This window comes from Peromyscus californicus, unplaced genomic scaffold (assembly GCF_007827085.1).
Source record: "Peromyscus californicus insignis strain IS unplaced genomic scaffold, ASM782708v3 Scaffold_19__1_contigs__length_69161282, whole genome shotgun sequence".
NCBI lineage: Eukaryota > Metazoa > Chordata > Mammalia > Rodentia > Cricetidae > Peromyscus > Peromyscus californicus.
Genome location: NW_026294491.1, coordinates 2,355,996 through 2,372,313, shown reverse-complemented (window position 1 = coordinate 2,372,313; position 16,318 = coordinate 2,355,996). Strand labels below are relative to the sequence as shown.

Sequence of the window (16,318 nt, the reverse complement as noted above, 5' to 3'; positions counted from 1 at the left end):
GAGTGAGAGAGAGAGAGAGAGAGAGAGAGAGAGAGAGAGAGAGAAGGAGGAGGAGGAGGAGGAGGAGGAGGAGGAGGAGGAGGAGGAGGAGGAGGAGGTGGTGGTGGTACAGGGCCCCTCTCCATGGAAATTTCACTCTCAACCCCACCCTTCTTCTTACCTAAGAGTTCTCCAGGGAGTTTCCCTACAAGGCTGGGCTGACCAAACGGAAGAGCAGGTTTTTCAAGCCTTTCTCCTTTCCAATACCTGAGGGTGGCGCCTGGCACTAGTGTTTGGAGAAACAGCCCTTATCCTAAATTTAGACTGCACCCTGCCAAGAAGCAGGTGCAGCCTAGCTTGAGGGCGCCCCAGAAAGGGTAGGAAAGGCATTTGCAGACAGAGCTGCCTCTCATGTCCACCTCCTAGGTGGCTTTCTAACTGGGTTACTCAAGCAACTTTCCTTTCTCAGTTCAAAACAGTCCTATTGGGAGCTGAGTTATGAAGTACGGAAGGGAAAACAAACCCAGACAGCCAGGATCATGGCGTCCTGGTAACCCCCCACCCCACTCAGCCCAGGGCCCTTCCACTCAGTGACCCCCACTGTGAAGGAAGAGTCTCCCTAGCAGCAGGTTCCAGGAGCCACTGAAGACAGATTCTCTATTGTTTTGAGGGGTGTCATTGGATAAGGACTGCTGATAGGTCTACTGATGGACTGGTAACTGAACAAGCGGTCAGATAACCCACATATTATCCCTTCAGCAGCCTTTTTTTTTCTAGCCATGGCCCCAGAGGCCTGTGCTGCCCCCTCCCTTGCTAATGCGGCTTCCCCTGCTGGACAGGCGGGGATTTGCAAGCCCAGCTGGCCCTTATTTTCTTTTTTTTTTTTTTTTTTTTTTTTTTTTTTTGGTTTTTCGAGACAGGGTTTCTCTGTGTAGCTTTGCGCCTTTCCTGGAACTCACTTGGTAGTCCAGGCTGGCCTCGAACTCACAGAGATCCGCCTGGCTCTGCCTCCCGAGTGCTGGGATTAAAGGCGTGCGCCACCACCGCCCGGCTGGCCCTTATTTTCAACAGAAGAGTCATAGATGCTGGGAGGAGAGAGGCACACACCTTTGATCTCAGCACTCAGGAGGCAGAGGCAGGCGGACCTCTGTGAGTTAGAGGCTAGCCTGGTCTACAGAACAAGTTCCAGAACAGCCAGGGCTACACAGAGTAACCTTGTCCCAAAAAACAAACAACAAACAAACAAAAATGGATAGAATTTAATAGTCAGCTCTAGAAGAGTCCATACATTTTAATGGCGCACAAAGGAGTGCCTATTTTCTCACCTTGGATGTTCAGCTCCCTCGGTCCCTTCCCTACCCTCAATCCCACTATCTGCTCGCTCTATAGTCACGGCAAGAGCCAGGCCAGGGTGGTAACAGCTGCCGCCAAGATACAGGAAGGGGTCACGGAGCTCACCACGGCGCCGTTGCACAGGTCTCCGAAGCAGCAGTTTTTTTGGGTTGTGAAAGTCACACCTCCCACTGACTCTATGTCCACTTGGTTGCAATGGTGGGTGGCCACACAGGCGGGGTGGTGCTGACCCAAGGTCACGGAGGCTGAGAGAAGGAACGACACAGGGTGTTGAGCTCCTGACTTCAGGACTTGCCCGCCGCCATGGAAGACGCAGGTTCCCAGGACTTAAAGGGACACTCTGTCCCCTCAAAAAACACCTCTCTGAAACCAAGGCATTGGAGCCAGCAAGTCCACCTAGGGCAGTGATGCTAAGGTGTTCCAAGGACCTAGGACCATTCCTGCCTCAGCCTCAACATGTGAAAATTGCAGCCAAATACAAAAGGGACAATCTATAAAATAAGGTATCATTGTGAAGTTAATACAGCTGAAGTTGGACACAGTGGTGCATGCCTGTCACACTCAGTAGGCTGAGGCAGGAAGATTGCCAGGAGTTCAAGGCCAGTCTGATCAACACATTGACTTAAAGGTAACCCTGGGCTATAAAATGGAGACCCTGTACCCCAAAAATAGCAAATAGAGCTGGGAATGTAGCTTGCCTAGGGCACAAAAGTCCTGGACTTGACCTGCAGTACTAAACTAAACAGGACATGGCAGCACACGCCATGTGGAGAGAGGAGGATCAGAAGTTCAAGGTCATCCTAGGAGTCATATCATGTTTACGGCCACCCTGGGACATGTGAGACCCTGTCCTAAAAATAAGCAAAAAAAAAAAAATGTAGAGCTGGAGAGAGCGTAATGGTTAAGGGTGCTTGTCGCCCTTCCAGAAGGCCGAGTTCTCACACCAGGCTCACAACCATCTGTACCACCTCTAACCAGCTGTAACTCCAGAGGATCTGATACACTCTGCTGGCCTCTGAGAACACCCCCACACATGTGGCATACACTCAGACAGACATACTCATACACAAAAATAAATCTTTTAAAAATAATAATAAATTGGGGCTGGAGAGATGGCTCAGTGGTTAAGAGCACTGACTGCTCTTCCAGAGGACTTGATTCAGCTCCCAGTACCCACTTGGTGGCTCACAGTCACCTATAATTCCAGTTCCGGAGAATATCACCCCCTCTTCTGATCGCCAAAGGCAGCAGGCACACCTGTGGTACACAAACACACCTGTAGAAAAGTGCTCACGCACATAAAATAAATTTCAAAATCTAAAAAAATAAATAAATAAATCACTTTAAGCAAGACACCTGCCTTTAATCTCAGCACTCAGGAAGTAAAGGAGGCAGATTTTTGTGAGTTCAAGTCCAGCCTGGTCTATGTAGTGAGTTCCAGGCTAGCCAACACTAACTACACAGTGAGATCCTGTCTCCAATCAACCAACCAATCAAGCAAGCAAGCAAAAAATACAAACCAAACAAACAAAATAATCACTTTGAAATAAATAAAGTCAATGGGGTATTCTGCTTTGAGTTTGGGCCACTGAATCTAAGTCCAGGTTCGTTAGCATCATGCTGTCATGCTCTGATTTTGGTAATGAAATGGAATGTTAGCATCTGAAGAAGCTGGGTAGAAACAGGAACTCTGTGCATTTCTTTTGTAATTTTCCTGTTAAACCAAATGATTTCAAAATAAAACATTAAACACACACACACACACACACACACACACACACACACACACACACACACACACACACACACACAGCCTCTCTCCAGCTCTTATCCAGTCCCTGACAGTTGAAGTTTGGAGTTTGGCTTAACATTTTGACTCTGGTTTTAGGAGACAGTTTCTTCCCTAGTAAGGGCCTATGAGGTTCTTCACGGAGAGCAAGGGGAGAGCCTGAGGCGTGTGGGCTCCTCAAGGCACAGTGCCAGGAGCCAGAAGGGTTAGACCGCCCTAACAGTGGCACCATCTGCCCAGAGCCAGACTGAAGTTGGAAGGGTGGTAGCCCGCAGGGTTGAAGAGGGGGCTTGTTGGAAGCAGTGGGAAGTGGGGGTGGGGGTGGGGACGACAAAGGACTCACGTTGCTTGGCTTGTCCTGGGTTGGGTTTGCGGTCCAGGAAGCCGCAGCGCTCACCCTCACCACAGGTGATCACGGTCTGCTTGCAGGAGTTGCTGGGGCCACCACAGTCATAGCATCGCATGCGGTGTCCTGGCAGGAAAAAAGAGGTACGGGACCCGGCCCTTAGAGGAGCCCTGGCAGAGGGAAGGGCAGGCCTGTGCCAAAGGCATATGAGCTTCCTCCTTACCCAAGGCAGCGCCAAGCAGGGCGCAGAGTAGGATCCCGACCATTCGGGGGTTCATCATGTCTGCTTACACCAGTAGCGCCTCTCCCTCCCGCCCACCCCCCTCTCAGGCTCGACTCTGCCAGCCTTATATCCCCCTTGCCTTGAGCTTTATAGGACAATAAAAAGCAAGGAAAGAGTCTCCCCTAGCTGCACCAGGGCCCCAATGGGGAACAGGGAGGGGCCCCATGGATGGCTCTGAGCGTCCTCTGAAGCCCCAAACGCCTCCATGCTCAGCAGCAGTTCCAGCCGAAGAACACCTGGGGGTCCCTAAGGCCCTTTCATAACCCGCCCTCAAGGGTCTTCCCTTTTCAGTTCCGTATCTGAGGGTTTGATCTTGTTCATCCACATTCCACATGGAATGCAGAAGTAGGTTATGAAAACCCAGTCACCTCTGATTATAACCAGAGTTAAATGAATTCTCAAAAATGTAAAACAATGCCATTCTCTCTGGGCCATCGGAGGCTAATTATTATTTTTCACAAAACTATGTCTTCCTAACATATAATACGCTTGGCTTTTATTTGTTAAATGAATCAAACTATACCTAATTATTTATTTAGCTAGCTGATTGTTGTTGTTTGAGACAGGGCTGGCTTTGAACTTCTGATTCTCCTGCCTCAGCATCTCAAGTACTGGGATTACAGGCATGAATCACCACGCCTGGCTTCAATACCAATTTTAAATGTCCTATTTATTTTATTGTTTAAAATTATATATATTTACCGTGTGTGTGTGTGTGTGTGTGTGTGTGTGTGTGTGTGTGTGTGTGCACGCACGCGCGTTTGCTTGTTGAAGTGGTCTTCCGCATAACCTAGGCTGGCCTGGAGCTCAGCATGTAGTCCAGGCTGGCCGCAAACTTACAGCAATCCTCTGTCTCAGCCTCATGTGTGCTAGGATTGCAGGCATGTGCCATTGCTGGTGGCTTCTTATTTTAATTCCTTTTTTCTTAAGATTTATTTTATGTGAATGAATGTTTTGCTGACATGTAGATATGTGCCCCATGTGTCTGCCTGGTACCACTGGAGCCCAGAAGAATGCATCAAATCCCTGGACCTGGAGTTACAGCCAGTTGTGAGCCACCACGTGGGTGCTGGGAATAGAACTAGAGTCCTTCTGCAAGAGCAACAAGTGCTCTAAACTGTTGAGCCGTCTCTCCAGCCCCTCTTCATTTCTTTTTAAAAGATTTTTATTTAGGCCTGGAGAGATGAGTGATGAGAGATGAGAGATCCGTGGACGAGGGAGTGATGAGAGATGAGAGATCCGTGGACGAGGGAGTGATGAGAGATGAGAGATCCGTGGACGAGGGTGCCGGCTGTTCTTGCTGCACAACTTCTTTCCCCAGGACCCACGGCGAACAGCACAGCTCCAGAGGACCCAGTGTCCTCATGGTCTCGGGGCTTCTGCACTTGCACGCACATATCCATACACAGACACGTACATGTGTACATAGTTAAAAATAAAAAGTCTTAAGAAAAATAGTCAGCCTGGCTTCATTCAATACCAATTTTAAATGTCCTATTTATTTTATTGTTTAAAATTATATATATTTACCGTGTGTGTGGTGTGTGTGTGTGTGTGTTCTTTGACAGTCTTTATTCCCATCCTTTGTGCGCTTGGTTCTCCCTTTCCACGTTCATGTGGTTCCAGGGCTCACACTCAGGCCCTTCGGCTTACACAGCACCTCTACCCACTCAGCTACCTCACCAGCCCATTTTAACTTCTGATAAGGCAAATATTGATAGAATCCATGTGAAGAAAAGATCTCTGAGGTCTTCAGTCATTTTCAGAGTATAAAGAGATGCTGAGATGCCCACAACCCTCTTCCTGGCTGTAGCCCTTCTGGTGAAGTGTTTCTTTTTTTGGTACTCGGAATGGAACCCAGGACCGCCCAGGTGTTGGATAAGCCCTCTAAGGCTGCATGCACTACACTCCCTGTGCCCACCCAGTCTCTTAATTCCTAATGTTCCTTACCACCATTCTCCCATCCTGGAAACTGTCCTGTCTACCTTTTCCAATTCCTTCTCAGAGGAAGGACATACATCAGTCTAGCTTCTGATTAATTCTTTTCTGCAACGTAGTAAAGCCAGGAGGGATAATTATGGGGTAGCAATGTTGATGCTTGGTGGGGGGGTGTGAATCAAAGGGATGTGAGCTACGTGGGGCAGGGCCCCCTCTCAGCTGGGCTTTGTGGGTGGGGTAGGGTGTGGGAATGGGTGGGTGGGCTTTGTTGATACCACATTCAAACAGGACTCTAACATCTAGGGCAGGGAGGGTTCAGAGTGTGACCTTGGGAGGTGGACAAGCTCTGAGGGGATAGACAAAAAACAAGGAGAACTGAGAACAGCTTGAGCAGAGGGAGGGAGGGGAGCAGGAGGCAAGGTGACAGACATAACTCTAGACAGGCAGACAGCGAGGCTGAGTTAGCAAACACTGAGAAAACAGAAGACCCTCAGGGCAAGCATGGGCAGGGATGCAGAGCTGTTGCACCAGGCAGGTGAATCTCTCACTTTTCCACACCCCAGATTATCTCACTGGCTGTTTGTTTAAGAGTTCCTCCCCGTCTTTGGCCAGGTGTGTTCAGGGTGCTGACTCGGGGTGCAGATCACATTCTCCCAGACTGCCGAGCTGGTTCTGCCATGGGCCCCTCCAGCGCCTTTCTCGGCATCCTGTTCTTCTCTGGGGCACTGGGTAAGGGCGGACGAGGGCTGGAGTGGAGAATGGAGAGGGAGCTGACAGAGGTGAAGAGAAATGGGGAGGTATTCGGACCCTGGAAGGCCTGGAAGGAGGGCCTGGTCTATGTAAAACTCTTCTCAAAAGGCCAGGGGCAGGGGGAGCATGTGAGTAACTACCTCTTTGAGTCTCTGACAGTCTTTATTCCCACCCTTTGTCTCTCACTTAACTTTTGCATCTCTCCTTCCTGCGCATGGGTTTTTGCATCACTCTGCGGCCTCCGTTCCGTCCGTCTCTCCTGAAGACTGTATCCCTCTTTCTTCTGCCTGGTTCTGCTCTCCTGCCTTGGCTGTTTTATATTCCTGTCTGCTTCTCCCTCCTCTGGGTGTCCCAGAGGTCTGGTTTTACCTCTTACCTTCTCCTCCCGGAATTGATATCTGCTGACCCAACAGGTCTCACCACTTCCCCAACCAGAGGACGACTCCACTGTTACACCTGCAGCTTTGCTAAGCCCTGCTACCCTGTTCTCACAGAGTGCCAGGAAGATGAGGTGTGTGGCATCAGTGTTGGCACCTCAGGTAAGGTCTGGCCCAATGGCCCTTCTCCTCACCTCTGTCCTTTCTGCCCCCCAACCTCCATGTTCCTCCTTTGTCCCACAGACCAGAAGGAAGAGGTCATCGAGCGGAGAGGCTGCCTCCCTAGGGCCCACTGCCCTCTGCTGGGCCGTGCCACCTACTGGTCACAGCCCTATGCTCTCCGGCACCAGTGCTGTGAGCAGGACCTGTGCAACGCGGCCGCCTCCCTGCCGCGACTCCCACGCCTGCCCCTCACCACCCTGTCACTTCTTGCAGCCATCTTTGCCTGGGGAGTCCATATCTTCCTCTAGCCTGTGAGTCCATGTCAGCCCAGGACTCCGATGTTATCGTGGACCTGGAAACATCTGCACAGATGTTTTTGAGGCATGCTCAAGAATGTGACTTTGTGTAAAAAGCCCTGGCCCTTGAGGGTTTTTATGCCAACACCTCTACAGACCCCCTCCTAAGACCTGATTCCTACAGCTGGAGTTTCCGATCCCAGCATGAATGTGTCCAGAACCTCGCCTCATAAGAAACACCCTCCCCACCCCATCCCCCGGCGCTGTCTTTTCTCTAGGTGTCCCAGGTCAGCTACCCTGAAGGAGCCCTGGGTCCCAGGTAAAGGGACAGAAGTGGCCTGGGACTGGTGAGGGGTAGAGTGCTGCTAGGAAAGATGTAACTGGGTATCTGAGGGTCTCAAGAATGGAAGGCTACCTTGGGGAACCATGAAGAGTACATTTAGTAATAGGGCTCAATGATAGAGTGTTTGCCTACCCTACACAAGGCCCTGGGTTCAATCCCCTACACCACCAAAACAAACAAATAAATAAAATGTAAAAATAGGGCTGTCTTTGAGCCCACTAACTTCAGTCGCGTGTGGTGGTGGTGGTGAAACACACGAGGGTGCACTTTAAGAATAAACTCTAGCCAGGTGGTGGTGGCACATGCCTTTAATCCCAGCACTCGGGAGGCAGAGGCAGGCGGATCTCTGTGAGTTCTAGGCCAGCCTGGTCTACAGAGCAAGATCCAGGACAGGAACCAAAGCTACACAGAGAAACCCTGTCTCGAAAAACAAAACAAAACAAAACAAAAAACAAAGAATAAACTCTACAGGGCAGAGTAGATGTCTCCCTGGGTACCAGCACATATACAGGCATAAGAACCTGGTTTTGGATGCCAGCACCCACTTACAAAGCTGGTCTTTGGGCTGGAGAGATGGCTCAGCGGTTAAGAGCACTGGCTGTTCTTGCAGAGGACCTGGGGTTCAGTTCCCAGCTACCAGCATGGTGGCTCACAACCACCTGTAAATCTAGTCCCAGGAAACCCCACACTCCTTTCAGGTACTGCACACAGTACCTGAAATGTGATGCACAGACACGCAGGCAAAACACCAGTAAACATCAAATCAAATCAAATCAAAAGCCGGGTATAGCTACACAGGAGTGCTTGTAACCCCGGTGCCAACGAGGGGCGGAGACGGGAGGATCTATGGGGCTTGCTGACCATCAGCCTAGCTCCAAGTTCAGTGAGAGACCCCGCCTCAAAGGAGCGAGATAGAGAGGAGGGAATAGGACATTTGGTGTCTTCCATGCGTGCACTGGTGTGCACACATGTGCACCCATACATACGCAACACCCACACACACAAGAACCAACTGTAGCTGCCTTGTGGGTTAGACTGGCACGTTGGAACCTGAATGGTGCCCCGCATCAGTTCCCATCTGTGTGGCTGTCATCCCCTTTCCTGCCAACGTCTGAGTCTAAGCTGCTGCAGCGTGAAGGCCACAAGTGAGGGTTCCAAGACAGCTGCTCTCTCCATTGAGAGCCAAGCCCGGGACAAGAGTCAAAAAGGGCACCTGGCAGAGCTGCTTGAGAGGGTGTGGCCTCGTTCCTGGAGGCTGGGGACTGACTGATTTGGAGCACTTCACCGGGCCAGAGCTGTCCTCTGTTCAGAAAGCCTGGAAGTACTCGCTCCACTAGGGATCTGTCTGCCAGCCCTTGAATGTGCTTCCTCTGCCCCAGAGATAGCACGGAAACCCTGGGTGCAAGGGGCAGGGCTCCCAGGGAGTCAGAAGTGATAAGCTGCTCATGCCGGATAGAGTCCCACAGAGGAGCGTGTGTGCTCCTGGGATAAGGAGAGCGCCCTGCTAGGGCTGAGGACTGGCATCCCCCTTTGGTCTTGAGTTCCTCCTGTTCCATCTGAGAAAGTCTGGGGTGTGATTAAAGATCTTGTTCCCTCTCAACGTCTCTTTGTGAGAACAGCACCGGGAGGGGAGGTCTGGTTTATGTTGGAGGCTGGTTAAATCTCCTTTGGGGTTCCTGTTTTCCCCACTCTGCATCTGAGTCTCTCAGCTTCTCTCTTCCTTGCTCCCCACCCCCACCCCCACCCCACACTTATCTTCACAGCTTCTCCTACAATAGATTCCCTGCCCTCCCTCCCCTCCCCTCCACTTATCTTTATAGCTTCTCCTACGACAGATGCTCCTCCCCTACCCCCACTTATCTTTATAGCTTCTCCACCACTTCTCACATCTCTGGGCTTCCCAGTCCCTCTTTCCCACAACAGACTCCAAACCCACAATACATCTTACTCCGGGTCACTCCTCTACCTGCTGCTTCAAGACAGGAGACCACACCTTTTGTGGGTGACGTCACAGAACGATGTTACTCCCTTCCTTATGTTGTGCCCGGGGCCCCTCCAGCTTGGTGGCTGTTGGAAGCCAAGAGGAAGTAGAGTCACACCCTCAGCCCCACCCCCTCTCCAAGGTTTTCAGGGAATCCTTCAGGTGCCAGATGCCAGAGACACAGGACAGCAGGCCAAGCTTTCTGAGGCAGACATCACCAAGATCACCTGGTCTTGTGGGTGGGTGGGCTGTAGAGTTTACAAAGCAAAAAGCCAGGTTAAAGCTATTGCACCTTCTCAGGAACCAGGACCCCCATCTGCAATCCAACCCGTCTCCAGGCAACAATTTCCCATGCTCAGGCCCTCTGGGATTTAAACCTCTGTTGTTTCTTACCCAAGGTGGGCCAAGTGGATGTTCTCATAGACCTGGACTTCAGGTTTGAAGTGAGGAATTGAGGGTTCTGGGGAAAAGAAGCCGTATGATATGTAGAAGTCACCAGATAATTCAGGGATGTGTTCCTTGCCACCCCTCCCCTAGAGCCCAACCCTCTGCCTCACACCCACGTGGCATCTCTGGGGAAAGACTCACCTCTGTCCGGAGACCTCTGGGCCCTCCGCCTCCAGAGCACAATGCTGAGAACTATGATGGTGACTCCTTGGCCCGCTGTGAACAACAGCATCAGTACCCGGGACACATCCCAGCTCGGGACAGAGGCACAAACTATGGGAGAAGGTTCTGTGGAAGCTGCCACGACAGTAAGACAAGAATGACAGGTAGTGAGGGGGCCTGTCGCTGCTGGAAGGAAGTAGAACCATCCTGTGATGTCATCTACAAAAAGGTCTGGTCTCTTGTCTTGAGCAGCCAGTGGAGAGGCAGCCCTGAGTGAGACGTGGCTTCCGCCACAGTCCAGTGGGGTTTTACTACAGAAAATACTCAGGAGGCCCCTACCTACAGCATCCACTGCCCTGTGACTTTGCTTATGGACTCCAGGGGCCAACATCAGAGAGAGTGGCCCCAGTTCCCGTCACACAGGGACAGTTGATTCCAGGGCACATCCTAGCCATAACTTCTCTCACAAAAATTTACATTTTCAAGAAAAAGTAAAGCGTTGCAGCTGGGCACCATGATGCATGCCTGTAATGCCTGCACCTGGGAGGTTGGATATGAGAGGATAAGGGGTTGAGGTCATCTGCACAGGGGGCTGGAGGCCTGCCTGGGCTACATGAAAGCCTGTCTCAAAGCAGAAAAAAAAAAAAAAAAAAAAAAAAACAGGGGAAAGTTCAAGGCCAACCTGGTCTACGTAGTGAATTTCAGGCCAACCAGGTCTCCAAGGTGAGATACTACCATAAAAATCAAAAACAAAAAAAAAAAACACACACACACACACACACAAAAAAAAACACAAAAAAACCCACAAAAACAAAACAAAACAAAACAAAAAACCAAAACCAAAAACAAAAACAAAAAAAAAATCAAAAACAGCCGGGCGGTGGTGGCGCACGCCTTTAATCCCAGCACTCGGGAGGCAGAGCCAGGCGGATCTCTGTGAGTTCGAGGCCAGCCTGGTCTCCAAAGCGAGTTCCAGGAAAGGCACAAAGCTACACAGAGAAACCCTGTCTCGAAAAACCAAAAAAAAAAAAAAATCAAAAACAAAAAGACAGGGGCTGGAGAGATGGCTCAGTGGTTAGCATGCTTGCCACACAAGTATGAGGATGGGAGTTTGAATCCCCAGAACCCATGTAAACACTGGGTGGGCATGGTAGCCCACCTGTGATTCCAGCCTCTGAAGGCAGAGACAGGGGTCTCCGGAGCAAGCTGGCTAGTGAGACTAGCCTTATCAACCAGTCTGGGTTTGACTGAGAGACACTGCTTCACTGAATAAGATGGAAGAGCAACGGATTCCAGACATCGACCTCAGGCTCCGCATGCCTGCACACCCATGTACATGGGTACACACATATATGTGTACCCACACACATGCAAAGATGCATACAGGCATGCATCTCACACACATGAAAATGGAAAAAGAAAAACAAAAAGAACGCTTTGCAGTTTCCATCTCTTCAGCCCCTTATCCACCCATTCACGTATTCATCCTCTAGGCCTGGCCAAGATCTTTCTCTCATAGAACAACGGCCTTTTGCTCCTCTCTCTGACTTACAAATGGGTTATTCTACATCTAGTAACATTCATTCTCTGTATAGTGGCCTTCTATTTTGTATAACAATTATACACTTTCTGCTTCTGTCTTCCCAGTCAATAGGCCATTATATGACCCTATATGGGCCCCTTCTACAGAAGTCAGCATCCCCAAAATCCCTACGCACTTCCTCTCTGCTATGGAAGAGTCCACAGAAGTAATAGGTTAGTTAGTCTGTTTCTTTCGTTTGTTTTTGAGACAGGGTCTCATGCAGTCCAGACTGGCCTTGAACTCCTGCCTCAGCCTCCCGAGTCCTGGGACTGCAGGTGTGTACCACCATGCTTGGCTCATATACTGGCCTATTTCTTATCTTTCTTTTTTGAGCGGTGCCTCTATATAGCCGTAGTTGGCCTGAAATTTGCTATGTAGACCAGGCTGGCCTTGAACTCAAACACTGACAGCCTCTGCCTCCTGAGAGGTAGGATTAAAGGCACAGGCCTATGTCTTTTATTTTGATGCTTTTTTCTTTTTTTTTTTTTTTAAAGAAGCAGGGTCACATGCAGTGCAGGCCGGCTTTGAACTCACTATAAACCCAAGGCTGTCCTTAAACTTCTGATACTCTTTCTACCTCCCAAGTGCTAGGAGGCATGTGACACCATGCCCTGCTTAGATCAGCCTATTTCTTCCTGTGTGTGTGTGTGTGTGTGTGTGTGTGTGCGTGCACGTGTCTGAGGCTAAAGGTCAACCTCAGGTGTTATTCCTTAGGAGCTGTCCACCTTATTTGTGAGACAAGGTCTTTCACTGGCCTGGAACGCACAATGCAGTCCAGACTATCTGGCCTGAGAGTCCAGGGGTCCATCTGGCTGTCGTCTCCCTAGTGTCGGGGTTACAGGCATGCATTACCATGAATGGCTTTTTTTATGTGGCTTCTGAGTTCAAACTCGGATTCTAATGTGTGTGTTACATCACTTTAGTTAGCAGAGCTCTCTCTTCACCCCTAGACTAACCCCTTTCTAAACAGTGGTATATCCCTCCAAAGTAGGTCCTGGTCTGGCCTGTTCCTCCAGGAAGTTGGTTTAATCAACCCTTCTTTTTTTTGTTGTTGTTGTTTTTTTTTGTTTTTTTCCGAGACAGGGTTTCTCTGTGTAGCTTTGGTGCCTGTCCTGGGTCTCACTCTGTAGACCAGGCTGCCCTTGAACTCACAGAGATCCACCTGGCTCTGCCTCCCGAGTGCTGGGATTAAAGGCGTGCACCACCACTGCCCCGGCTAATCAACCCTTCTTTATGGTAGATTTGGTCAATGAAGTGGGAAAAAAACCCTTCTCCTACAGGGAAGTGACTCTCAGCCTGGCCTGATTTGCCTCCTTTTTCAACCTTGAGAGATGTGCCAGAGAGAACCCCTTTCTGCTTCTTTATTCCCTCCCTCATTTTACCTGCCAGACTAAAGCTGAATCTTTTGTTCTGAGGCATAAGGCATCGGATGTTCCTCGGCCTGCGGCCCCTGGTCTCAGGAAGCCCCTCTCCAGGACACACCAATAGCAGGGCAGCCCCATCTCCCCAAAAGTACTGAGCGTGTCCTCTCACGGGATTCCTCCCCTCTAGCCAGGTCACAGAGTCCAGACGCCTGGCGGGGACCACAGAGCACAGGAGGGCAGAGCAAGAGGGGCCATCTGGAGACTTCACAGAGAACTGGGATCCTGGCAAGAGATGGGGACACCTCAGTTTCTTGTGTGGTCTTCCCTAGTCTCCAGAGTCCAGAGAGGTCTTCGCACCCCACTCACCTTTGAGCACGGAGACATCGTACACCCTCCAGTTCTGGTACTTGTGGTTCTGATCCATCACAGTGCACCAGTACCGCCCAGCATCTTCATCCCTGGACCCCTCCAGCAATAAGGAATAGTTCCCAAGAGGTTTGAACCTTGAATCATTTTCAGGTTTCCCCAGATCTGAGACTGGCCTGTCTACTTGGATCTGGGTCACCAAGATGGTGGAGGAGCCTTCTGCAGGGCTGCGGAACCAGGTTAGGAGCTGGCCCCCACGTAGGGAGGGTGGTGAAGGACACGGCAGCTCCACTGACTCCCCTGAGACCACATAGACGGTCTGGATGCTGTCTGTGGAGAAACGGTGATATCACTAGAGCTGTCCATGCCTCCAGCAAGGCCCTGCTTTACCTCTAACGCCTGCCTTCCTTTCCTTCTGGGGTCTCCAAGCACTGGTTTAGCTGGTGAACACATTTCTCAAGTGACTGCTAAGAGGAAAGGGACGAGGGCTGGGGTATAGCTTAGTTGGTTAAGTGCTTGCCTGAGGTCTTGGGTTCCATACCCAGCACTGAAAGAGAACAAAAGCCTCTCACAGACTGGGAATGTGGCTCAGGGCTCAGCTCGCAGAATGCTTGCCTGGTGTGCATGAAGCGCTGACCCTGGTCCCCGCACGGCATAAACCCATAAACTTAGCATCCTGGTGCACGCCTGGGATCCAGCCATCCAGAGACAGGAAGATCAGAAGTTCGGTGTCATCCTCAGCTGCTTAAGGAGTTCAAGGCTACCCTGGAATACCTGAGTCCCAGGAAGAGTGAGGGTGGGGTGGGGATGGTGGGGTAAAGAATGTAAAGGCTTTCCATTTTTCCTTGCCAATGAGAGGCTCTGAGTCAGGACAGAAATAGGCTGCAGTGGTTGGTGAAAGCCCTTATCTCTTTAAACATCTGCTCATCTTTTATTTTCTGCAGGGAACTAAGCCAGGTATGATAGCACGTGCCTGTAATACCAGCACTCGGGAGGCTGAGGAAGGAGGGTTGCAATATACAGGAAACACCAGGCCAGCCAAGGCAATTAATAAACAATGCCCTGTCTCCAAACAAACAGGTAATAAAAAAAATAAGGAAAACTGTAAGATGGGTGTGGTGGCACACACCTGTAGTCACAGCATTCAGGAGGCAGAGGAAGGAGGGATGCTTGAGCTGAGTGTTCAAGACCAGCCTGGACTGCTGGGCGTTTTCTTACTGATCTGACAAGAGAGCTGGCTAAAGGAACTTAAGAGGATAAGATTTGTTTATTTTTACTTATTATTATTATTATTATTATTTGGTTTTTATGAGACAGGGTTTCTCTGTGTAACAGCCTGGCTGTCCTGGAACTCACTCTGTAGACCAGGCTGTCCTTGAACTTAGAGCTCTGCCTGCCTCTGCCTCCCGAGTGTGGGGATTAAGGTGTGCACCACCACTTAGATTATCTTGGCTCACAGTTTAAGGAACACAGGCCATCATAGTGGGAAGTTTATGGTGGTAGAAACATGCTTACATCTGGATGGACTTAGGAGCAGAAAGAGGGGACTGCCTATGCTCTACTGGCTTTATCCTTTCCCCATTTTTATTGAGTCTAGGACCCCAGCCCACTTGATGGTGCCACTGACATTTTAGGTAGCTCTCCCACCCTCAGTTAAAACTCTCTGGAAATGCCCTCACAGACCTGCCTAGAGATATGTGTGCTGGAAGATTCACCACCACAACCACATAGCAAGACCCTCATCTTGTATCCTCAAATCGACTATGTAGCTGAGAATTACCTGGATCTCCTGGTCTTGCTGTCTCCCCTCAAATTCTGGGATGACGGGCATAGCACCCCCATTTATGTGGTGATAGGGATCAAACTCTTGGCAGGAGATGAACTGAGAGCTCTGAGTGCTAGGCAAGAACTCTCTGAGCTACACCCCCAGACCTAATACTTATATTTTCCAAAATACAGGGAACTGTATATAACTAGGACCATGGTGCCGCTGGGTCTCTCCAGGACTAAAAGCAAAGAGAATTCAAATAAAGTAAGTCTGTCTTCTTGAGTCATGTGCATTTTCAGAAGTGCTATGGAGAAAAAAAATAGCAGTCCCTCCCAACTTTTCAAATAGCTGCAGAATCCCCCACCTCCTGCCCCTTACCTGCAGCAGCCTGGGGGTGCCCACACAAGCACAGGAGGAGGAGGAGGGCAACTGTGACTGCCATGGGGAGAGCCTGCCAAGTTCTCCTGCTCCAAAGACCTGGTGTTTCCAGGGAGGAAGCAGAGCCCAGATAAAGGCCCACACTCCACTGGGCCTCTGGGGGAATGAGAATGTGGGGGAGATAAAACTCAGTTGCATGTCTTCTGGGGGAAAAGGAACCTTTTATCGTTCAGTTCTTGGAGTCAGGTCCTGGTGCAAGCTGCTCCTGGGTAAGGAATCCCAGATGTCTACCTCTTCTCAGCCTAGAAGCTTTCTGTGGCTTCTCGTCTATCCCCGAGACCTCGACCGTGAGCCAAATGACTCTGCCTGTTCTCTCCTTGGAACCCAGCACAAAACTGTACATCCAGGCAGTGCTCCCTAAGTGATCCAAATGACCTTTCCTGTGGTTACCTGGCATCCCATTGACTGCTCCGGGACCCCTGAGGAGTGTCGTTAGCTGTTACTCAAGGGGAAACACAGCAGGGGTCTGGATTATTCACAGGTGCCTAGATTCAGAGGCAGACCTTTATACATACCTAATTATTTATAGTTAGTTAGTTAGTTTGTTTGTTTGTTTTGTTTTTAGTCCGAGTTTCAAGTTGTCCAGGTTGGCTT

The 16,318-nt window shown here is 50.2% G+C and overlaps 2 protein-coding genes and 1 long non-coding RNA gene across 6 annotated transcripts; 2 read left to right on the top strand and 1 right to left on the bottom strand.

Annotated features, from left to right (window-relative positions):
* Nucleotides 1-1,368: 1,368 nt before the first annotated feature.
* Nucleotides 1,369-15,744, bottom strand: LOC128114304 (lymphocyte antigen 6 complex locus protein G6d-like). 3 transcript variants are annotated; one of them, XM_052744210.1, is made up of 6 exons: nt 15,665-15,744; nt 13,519-13,848; nt 13,171-13,434; nt 10,186-10,341; nt 3,465-3,593; nt 1,369-1,577 (listed from the first exon to the last, which is right to left on the bottom strand). In XM_052744210.1, the coding sequence occupies exons 1-6, from the start codon at nt 15,726-15,728 to the stop codon at nt 1,369-1,371; spliced, it is 1,152 nt and encodes a 383-aa protein (XP_052600170.1). In that variant the 5' UTR covers nt 15,729-15,744. The 3 variants fall into 3 exon arrangements, with proteins under 3 accessions (XP_052600170.1, XP_052600172.1, XP_052600171.1); XM_052744212.1 differs by lacking the exons at nt 10,186-10,341; nt 13,171-13,434; nt 13,519-13,848; nt 15,665-15,744 and adding an exon at nt 9,991-10,018; XM_052744211.1 differs by lacking the exons at nt 10,186-10,341; nt 13,171-13,434; nt 13,519-13,848; nt 15,665-15,744 and adding an exon at nt 3,691-3,745.
* Nucleotides 6,212-7,714, top strand: LOC128114306 (lymphocyte antigen 6G6e-like). Of its 2 annotated transcripts, XM_052744214.1 has the most exons (3): nt 6,212-6,417; nt 6,852-6,977; nt 7,059-7,714. In XM_052744214.1, the coding sequence occupies exons 1-3, from the start codon at nt 6,366-6,368 to the stop codon at nt 7,283-7,285; spliced, it is 405 nt and encodes a 134-aa protein (XP_052600174.1). In that variant the 5' UTR covers nt 6,212-6,365; the 3' UTR covers nt 7,286-7,714. The 2 variants fall into 2 exon arrangements, with proteins under 2 accessions (XP_052600174.1, XP_052600173.1); XM_052744213.1 differs by lacking the exon at nt 6,212-6,417 and having other exon boundaries at nt 6,495-6,977.
* LOC128114307 (uncharacterized) lies at nt 11,930-15,744 on the top strand. Its single transcript, XR_008219743.1, has 5 exons — nt 11,930-12,063; nt 13,340-13,555; nt 13,672-13,757; nt 14,463-14,598; nt 15,478-15,744. It is a non-coding gene; the product is annotated as an uncharacterized LOC128114307 (long non-coding RNA).
* Nucleotides 15,745-16,318: the final 574 nt, after the last annotated feature.